The following is a 9,392-nucleotide window of genomic DNA, read 5'->3' as shown; positions in this document are numbered from 1 at the left end:
CACCCTGACTGGAGTTTATATACAATTTCGAAAGTCGTGCGTTTTATTCTAAACACGAGATTCTGTCGATGCTGGAAATCCAGAGTAACACACGCAGATGCTGGAGGAACTCAGTGATTCGGGCAGCATCTGTGAATTAACGATGGACGTTTTAGGTTGAGTTGATGGGTCTGGGCTGATGCATTTTATTCTGGTGTTTTTAAAAGTGGCTGTGAAAGAAAGGTCAGGGTGTCTTTAGATCACGTGGTCCTGGTGCAGTCACACTATGGAATTGATCTATGTTGATCTGATCCTAATGCAGATCAGGTCTTTCTTAAGCGCGATGCTGTGGATCCCGCGATACCAGACTGTACGGAATGAGCTGCCACTTCCAAGCATGCATTTTGTAACATGCTGGGAGCATATCTGGCTTCCTTTTCCAATGACTTTTGTAATGATCACAATTAATAAAATGTAATTACTATTCTTCCTCATTTCAATGTATTAATTGTATTAATGGTAAGACTCTTGGCAGTGTGGAGGATCAGAGGGATCTTGGGGTCTGAGTCCATATGATGCTCAAAGCAGCTGTGCAGGTTGACTCTGTGGTTAAGAAGGCAAATGGTGCATTAGCCTTCATCAATCGTGGGATTGAGTTTAGGAACCAAGCGGTAATGTTGCAGCAATATAGGCCCCTGGTCAGACCCCACTTGGAGTACTATGCTCAGTTCTGGTCGCCTCATTATAGGAAGGATGTGGAAGCCATAGAAAGGGTGCAGAGGAGATTTACAAGGATGTTGCCTGGTCTGGGGGCATGCCTTTTGAGAATAGGTTGAGTGAACTCGGCCTTTTCTCCTTGGAGTAACAGAGGATGAGAGGTGAACTGATAGAGGTGTATAAGATGATGAGAGGCATCGATTGTGTGGATAGTCAGAGGTTTTTTCCCCAAGGCCGAAATGGCGAGCACAAGAGGGCATAGTTTTAAGGTGCTTGGAAGTAGGTACAGAGATGTCGGGGCAAGCTTTTTCACGCAGAGAGTGGTGAGTGTGTGGAATGGGCTGCTGGTGACAGTGGTGGAGGCGGATACAATGGGGTTGTTTAAAAGACTCCTGGATAGATACATGGAGCTTAGAAAAATAAAGGGCTATAAGTAACCCTAGGTAAATTCTAAGGTAAGGATATGTTTGGCACAGGGCTTATATTCTGCTGTAGGCTTTCTATGTTTCTATGAAGTCAGCAGGTCAGGCAGCATGCATGGAAAAGAGTAAACAGTTGACATTTCGGCCTGAATTGGATTCCAGCATCTGCAGATTTTCTCTTATTTGTGATTGGACTACTACACTACGAAGTCTCTTCCAGGGATGCCAAGCCTGAAAAAGTTTAAATCTCCCTTTCGAGCTGATGAAGGGTCTCAGCCTGAAACAGCGACTGTACTCTTTCCCATGGATGCTGCCTGGCCAGCTGAGTTCCTGCAGAATTTTGTGTATGTTACTCTTTAAAGCATACTACTTCAGTAAAACACTGCAGACTTTCAGCTTTTCTAGTGTTGCGAATATCATGATCGTGGGCACCTGTTTTTTTTTAAAGTTGTGTTTCAGTTTCTTCACATTATTCAACTGGTCAGCTGTCCGAGCTGGAACCAGTGTCACCCAAGCAAGAAGTCCACTGAAGTGCAGCCAAGCTGAGAGGAGCAATGGCTGTAAGAGACGCGTCTGGAACAAAGCACAAAACACTGCAACTCAACCCGAAACTTCATAAATGCTGCCTGACCTGCTGAGTTCCTCCAGTGTTTGTGTGTTGTACCAATTCCCAGCATGTGCAGTTCCTCATTCTGTATAATGAATTTGGATGGGACTTGACAACAACCATTAAAAATCTCTAAAATTGTGAAGGAAAAGTTTTTAAAGTTCAAAGTAAATTTTTAATCGAAGTACATTTATGTCACCAAGTACAGCCCTGTGATTCATTTCTTTGTTGGCATACTCAATAAATCTATAGCATAATAACCATAACAGAATCAATGAAACACCACACCAACTTGGCGTTCAACCAGTGCGCAAAAGACAAGACTGTGCAAATAAAAAAGAAAAAATAATAATAAGTAATTAAGCAATAAATATCCAGAACGTATGAAATATCCAGACCTTGAAAGTGAGTCTATTGGATGTGGGAATATTTCAATGATGGAGCAAATGAAGTTGATTGATGTTATCCCCTTCGGTTCAAGAGCCTGATGGTTGAGGGGTAGTAACTGTTCCTGAACCTGGCAGTGTGAGTCCTGAGGCTGAAGAGTGTTGCGTTCAATTCTGGTCTCCGTATTTGAGGAAAAATATACTGGCTTTGGAGATAGTGCAGAGGATGTTCACCAGGTTCATCCTAGAGGTGAGGGTATTAGGATGAGGAGAGAATGAGTTGCTAGAATTCAGAAGAATGAGAGGGGATTTTATAGAAACATATAAAATTATGAAAGTGATAATTAAGACAGAGGTAAGAAATTTTTTCAACTAGTAACTAGAAGACATAGGCTCGCGATTCGGAGGAATAAATTTAGGACAGAGATGAGGAGAAACTGCTTTTCCCACAGAGTAGTGAATCTGAGAGTCTTTGCCCAGGGAAAAGCTGCACAGGTCACCTCATGAAATATATTTTTAAGATGCAGATTTTTGCATAACAGGGGAACTAAAGATTATGGGGAAAGGGCAAGTAAGTGGAGCTGAGTACACAGCCAGGTCAGCTGTGATCTTATTTTATTTAATGACAGAGCAGGCTCAATGGGCCAGATGGTCTACTCCTGATCCTAGTTCTTGGGTCTTTATGAAAGGATGGCATTACACTTGTACATAGTTCAGGCCACCTGAAATCCATGCAAGCTTGTGAGACGGACCAAGAGGAAAGACTAGTTAGGAAGAAAAGTTGTGTCAACTTAACTGCATGTGTTCACTGTTTTCAAAACTTACTGAACCCAAACTGACCATTTGGCCATGGGGAAGGATCTCAAACTGAAATGTTGACTGTCCACCTCCCCTCCCTCCTCGGATACTGCTGACCTGCTTTCTTTCAGCAGCTTGTATTTTTGCAGGTCAGCAAGAGATTGTGAGAAGTTTCTGCCGCAGTTTGCTCCGTGCTTACTTTGTGTCTTGGTCTCTGGCAGAAACCAGAGGTGAAGTGCTCCACTCTGGGACTGTGCAAGTCTCTGTCACAGTTTCCCCAGCAGGAAGTGCGCTCCAACACCATCCCTGAGCAGCAACCAAGCCTGGCCCACCTGCTTCCGTCTCGTCTGTATCCTGCAAGCCGGATACCTCAGCAGGTAAGATGAAGTTTAATCAAATGAATTGGGATTGAATTCAACTCTTGAGGAAATGAATGAGATTATTCAGGCTTCCACCACTTGGTCATCATAATGGAAGGGTTTATTTCACTTCAGACCATCTGGGGGAGAGGCGCAGAGTGTGAGAGGGACTAGCAGTTCTGATTGAGGCACAGATGTTTTGAGTTAAAGGTTTGCTCCCAAGATTTGAGCAAGTAATCTAGGCTGCTACTTCAGTGTGGCACTAGCAAATTATGCCCAGGAAGAAGCTGAGAACAATTTTCATTGATTGCCCATGCCTGCACATGATATCATTCATATGCCTATCTAAGAGCCTCTTAAACACCTATCATACTTGCCTCCATTACCACCCCTACTGCTGCATTCCAGGCACCCACACTTTGCCTTTATAATTAAAAAAAAAAGCCTGTCCCATACATTACCTTGAACTTGCCCTCTCTCTCTCCTTAAATGCATCCCTTTAGTATTTGATTTTTCAGTCCCTGGGGAAAAGATACCGGGTGCCTTCTCTATCTTTGCCCCTCGCAATCACAATCTTGCACATTTCTGTTAGGTCTCCCCTCAGCTTCCACTGCCGCGGAGAAAAATCCCAAGTTTGTCCAGCCTCTCCTTATAGCATGTGCCCTCTAACCTAGCATCCTGGTGAATCTCTTCTGCAGCTTCTCCAAAAACGTCACATCCTTCCTAGACTGGGGCAACCAGGATTGAATGTAATATTCTGGATGCGGGCTAGCTGGAGTTTTAAGGCTATAATATAACTTCCCGGCTCTTGAAGTGAATGCCCTGACTATGCGCCTTCTTTAGCACCCTATCAACCTGGGTAGCCACTTTCAGGGAGCCTTGGACTTGCACCCCAACGTCACTCTCTGCATCAGCACTGTTGCCATTAACAGTATGCCATCCCTGTATACCATCAACATATACTCGCTGTTCTCTGTGGCAATCTTTCACAATAATTGCTAACTGTCTCTTTAAGAGCATTACAATTAACACTTGGACCTTGCTATATATAACTTTTTACAGTACTGTAGAGGTCTGTCTGCTCTGTACCAATGAGGGTCGAACTTCCCAATTAGCACCCACTACTTTCGCAAGCTTGTGAGTGTTTGTTTATCATTATTCGATTGTTAGATCTAGTCTTTGCTGGCAAGTCCAATGTTAGTTGCTCCTCATTGACCTAGATGTCAGTTAGGAACCAACCACATCGCCATGGATTTGACCACAATTTCCTAACAGATGTCAGTAATAACGGATGGGGTTTTACAATAACATGGTCACAGCTACTGATGCTAACACTCGGGCTTAATTACTGGAATTTTAATACCTCCCCTCTTGCACTGGTAACTTGACTCTGTCTTTGGATCTGATCTCTGTGATACCTCATCCCCCGTGACTGGAGGATCTGAGCTGGGTATAACTTAGCAATGCTGTATCCTCCCAGCCTCTCACTTCATCCTCCTACCCACCTTCCCCCTCATTGGATCTCACCTATCACCCCCCTTGCTTCTTACTTCATCCCTCTTTCCCCCAAACCGTCCACTTGGGCCCTCACCTGGCTTCACCTGTCATCTGCCAGCTGGTACTCCTTCCCCTGCAACCCTCCCCCAGCCCTGAAAAAGGGTTTAGGCCCAAAACTTTGCGTGTTTATTTCCCTGCATAGATGTCGTCTCACCTGCTGACAATCCCGAGTTGTGTTTGTTGCTCTGGATTTCCAACATCTGCAGAAGCTCTTGATTCTTTGTTCCTTGTCCAAACATAATCTAATTTTTTTTTTACAGTTTACTGGAATTCAAAGGTTTCAAAGGTACATTTAATGTCAGAGAAATGTATACAATACACTTCCTGAAATCAACACGTACAAACAAGCTAGGGGAACATCCTGAAATAAGGAGTCTCCGTTTCACAGTGAGACGGGAGACATAACAAACAACTCACTGGTTTACAGTGTTAAAAGTCCTTTGCGCCACTTTTTCCGAGCTCTGTGCCCAAAGATCTCGGGTCTCTGGGCGCGCAGCCTTAGATCTTTCATCTGCCATGACAAACCGACCTCCTGTCCGGACACCGACCTTCGATTTGCCCGTCCCCAGAGCCATGAAATCTTGACCCTCCGGAGGCGAGCTAGGCTCTTAGGCCGAGCCCTTGGCGTGCCGAATAACGGCCAGTCGTGAAACCCGAGAACAGGTCCCAGTCCCGCAAAGAACTGTAGTCGGCGTGTAACTCCAGATCAGCGTCTTCAAAAGAACCCTGAAAGAGAAAAAATGGAAATAGAGCTGTTAGGCATCATTAATCCTCCTAAGCTCCTCCTCCCTCTCTTGCTATTAATGCTGTAACACATCAAAAAGTTTACTTAAAAAAACTGCAACCCTGCCTCATAGTTCCTTCGTTGGTCAGAGATTGAGTTCAAAAGCCTTGAGGTTATTTTGCAGCCTTTAAATTTCTAGATAGATCACATTTGGGAGTACTGTGTTGTGGTCAGATACGGAAGCTTTAGAGAGGGTGAGATGAGATTCACCAGGATGCAACTTGGATTAAAGAGCATATTTTAAGAGAATAGGTTAAGTATGTTAGAGCTTTTCTCAGTGGAGCAAAGGAGGATGGGAGGACATGCATAAGATGATAAAGAGGCATAGATAGTGAACAGCCACAGTCTTTTTCCCAGGGTAACAATAACAAGAAGACATAACTTTAATTGAATAGAGGGAAGTATAGGGGAAATATCAGAGGTAGATTTTTTTTTACTCTAGAGAGTTAAGTGCATGGAACGCAACTGTTGTGGGTGATGGTAGAGGCAGGTAAGTAGGGGCATTTAAGTGACTCTTGGCCATATGGATGAATGAAAAACGGAGGGCTATGTGGGAGGGAGGGTTAGATTTATCGTGGATTAGGTTAAAATGTTGGCACATCTGTGCTGTACTGTTCTGTTCTATAAAATGGGAGAGGTGGTTGGTCACTGGGCCCTCGAGCCCACCCTCCTAGCCACTGTGATGTGGCGACTCAACCATCCTTCTGCCTTCGCAGATGCTGCCAGACGCATTAGTTCCTCCAGCAGTTTGGGTTTTTTTAATGGAAATCCTTGGCTCGATGGTAATGGCAAAACATTTTGGGATCTGATGTTCCATGTTGTCCTGGAATATCTGGTTGGTTGAATTACTTATTTATTGTTTGACTGAGATACAGCACAGAGTAGGCCCTTCCAGCCCTTCGAGCTGTGCTGCCTAGCAACTCCGGATTTCACCCCACCCTAAGCACAGGACAATTTACAACGACCAATTAACCTAACAACCAGTACGTCTTTGGAACTTGGGAGGAAACCGGAGCTCCTGGAGGAAATCTGCACAGTCACAGGGAGAATGACAGGAGTTTAACGCATTCACTGGTACTGTAAAGCGTTGTTCTAACCACTGTGCCACCCCAATTTTGAGCTGCTAAATCTATTCTAAATCTACCTGATGTGTACAATAAGAGTAATGTAGACGCCAATGAAAGTTGCCTTCAATGTGAGGATGAGAGAGAATCCAAAACTTGCTTTGACTGTCTTTCTACTAATACCACCTTCGACAACTGTATCAAATGACTCTGTCATACATTCTCCCTTTAGGATAGCAGCCCAGTTTGTTAATTTTCCTTCAGTCAATACTTCTGATGTTTAAAATAAATTTATTACAGTATGTGTATGTCACCTTACGGTCCCTCTATCCTCCAAGTGCTGTTAATAATTGGAGTGGTAAGCCTAACAAATGTTAGTTGGCAGATACTTTGTCAAAAGCTTGTTTGCTGAGGTCTTTGAGAGATCCCTTCCCTGAAAACTGAAGCAGTGTTACTTCAGAATCTTGCATTAGAGACCTTGGAACATAGAAGTTCGAGAAATTTGAAAGAAGTACAGTTGGCCCTCCTTATCTGCGGATTCCACATGTGCGATTTCAACCAACAGCGGATCGGGAAAACCCAGAAGTTCTCTCTCCAGCCTCATAGTTTGAGCATGTACAGACTATTATTTCTTGTCGTTACTCCCTAAACAATACAGTGTAGCAACTATTTACATAGGATTCACATTGTATTAGGTATTATAAGTAATCTAGAGATTATTTTAAAGTACAGGCAGTCCCTGGGTTATGAATGAGTTCCATTCCCGAGTCCATCTTTAAGTCAGAATTGAAGTCGGAACAGGTACATCTGGTCTTATTTAGCGTCAGTTAGTCAAATGTTTTTCTTAGTATATAGTATATATTTTACCTTTCTATGCATATAAAACTTAAGAAACATATGTATTTCAATAATTAAACCACTGCATTGCTTAGTAATAATTGTAGTTTTCATCACACAGAACAACAGCAAAGCAAATCTCTCACCTCCCTCTCACCCACGTAGCCGTGCATACACACAGACAATCCTCTAACTCCAGGACAGCCCATCTCTGGACCTCCAGCCACCAATAGACTCCCAGACACTGGACCTTTAACTTTGCTAATGGATTTACATATCCAAGGCTTTGGCCGCCAGGGCTCATCTTCCAAACTTCAATTGACCTTCAGGCTTCGATCTTCTGTACCCACCCCAGGACTCGCCAATTTTGACTACTGAGGACCCCAAGCACCAGGCCTCAAACTCTGGACTTGAGCCAATAAATCTCGCAGATTTCTACAGATATACCATGGAGAGCATTCCAATTGCCTACATCACCGCCTGGTATGGAAGGGAGGAGTGCTAATCCACAGGATCAAAGTAAGCTGCAGAAAGCTGTTGACTTATTTAATTACTTATTTAATTCAACTATTTAATATATATACATACTTACTATAATTCACAATTTTTCCTCTGTTATTATGTATTGCATTGTACTGCTGCCCCAAAGACAACAAATTTCACGACAAATGCCAATGATATCAGACCTGATTCTGAATCTGATTCTCTTCCAGGATCAGCTGCACGGAATGGGCAGGCTCCTGGCCCATTGTGTATTGTCCTGCTCAGTCCCATTTTCCTGCTCAGTCATCATTTTCTCCTCCAGTTACTCATCTCATACCTTTATGCATGACAGACACATCACAAGTTTTGGATATGTTGCTCATTTATCTCTCACGGGCAGTCAGAGCAGAAATAATAACTGGAAAAAATGAGAAATACAAGAGATTCTGTGAATGCTGGAAATCCAGAGCAACACAAGCAAAATGCTGGAGGAACTCAGCAGGTCAGGCAGCATCTACAGAGAGGAATAAGCTGTCGATGTTTTGGGCCGAGACCACTTATCAGGAAACCCCTTTGTAGAAACACAAAGAGACGAGAGATCCCTTTGTAGGGGATCTATTCTGAGCTTAACTTATTGATGCCACCATGAAGAAGCCATGCTCAATGAGTAGTTTGAGATGTTGTATATAACCAACAACTCCAGTTATTTACTTCGGATGTATCATGGAGAGTGTTCTGACTGGTTGCATTATGGCCTGTTTTGGGTTCTCCAATGCACCAGATCAGAAAAAGTTGCGGAACAATAGCTTCCCCAATGATATGTTTTGTAACTCCAAAAACTAACCAAAAGAAAAACACAGGATCTGGGAAATAGCTCTACTTAGTTTTACATTAGTGAGGTTCACACATATGACCTGGTGGCATAATGACGTACGTCATTCACATACTTTTATAGTGCCTTGAAAAAATATTCAGCCACCAAAACTATTTTCACACTTTACTATCTCGTTTTCTAAATTTAAAATATATTGAAGTAGGATTTTGAGCTGATGTACAAAGTATTGTGCATCATGCCAAATCAACAGAAAAATTCCAAAACCTGTCAATAATTTAATAAAAATTAAAACCAAAATTGTGAGACTAAAAAGTATTCATCCCCTTTGTAATTACTATATTAACTTTACTCAGTTGCAATATACTATATTACCTTACGAAGTCAACCAATTTGTTGATGTAGAAAATTAGATCACCTGTTTTCAATGAAGTAGTGAAGGCTATCGGGAACACTTCTGGCCAATTTGTAGCTGCATCCACTACTACCAAGATATTTGTGCCCGTGAATGGTCTGGCAAAATCCACATGAATCCTTTGCCAAGACAGTTAAGCTATTCCCAGGGAT

General features: G+C 42.8%; 1 protein-coding gene across 2 annotated transcripts in view; it reads left to right on the top strand.

Moving 5' to 3' along the window:
- The first annotated feature begins 3,306 nt into the window (after positions 1-3,306).
- Positions 3,307-9,392, top strand: part of LOC132391283 (prosaposin-like) — a 74,452-nt gene continuing 68,366 nt past the window's right edge. For both annotated transcript variants that reach the window (XM_059964245.1, XM_059964254.1), the window contains exon 1: positions 3,307-8,029. In XM_059964245.1, the coding sequence (XP_059820228.1) occupies positions 7,996-8,029 (34 nt within the window). In that variant the 5' untranslated portion in view covers positions 3,307-7,995. The remainder of the gene's footprint in view (positions 8,030-9,392) is intronic.

The sequence above is a fragment of the Hypanus sabinus genome, chromosome 1, assembly GCF_030144855.1.
Source record: "Hypanus sabinus isolate sHypSab1 chromosome 1, sHypSab1.hap1, whole genome shotgun sequence".
In the NCBI taxonomy this organism is placed as follows: domain Eukaryota; kingdom Metazoa; phylum Chordata; class Chondrichthyes; order Myliobatiformes; family Dasyatidae; genus Hypanus; species Hypanus sabinus.
Note: the sequence above shows the minus strand (reverse complement) of the source record. Positions and strands in the feature narration are given on the sequence as shown.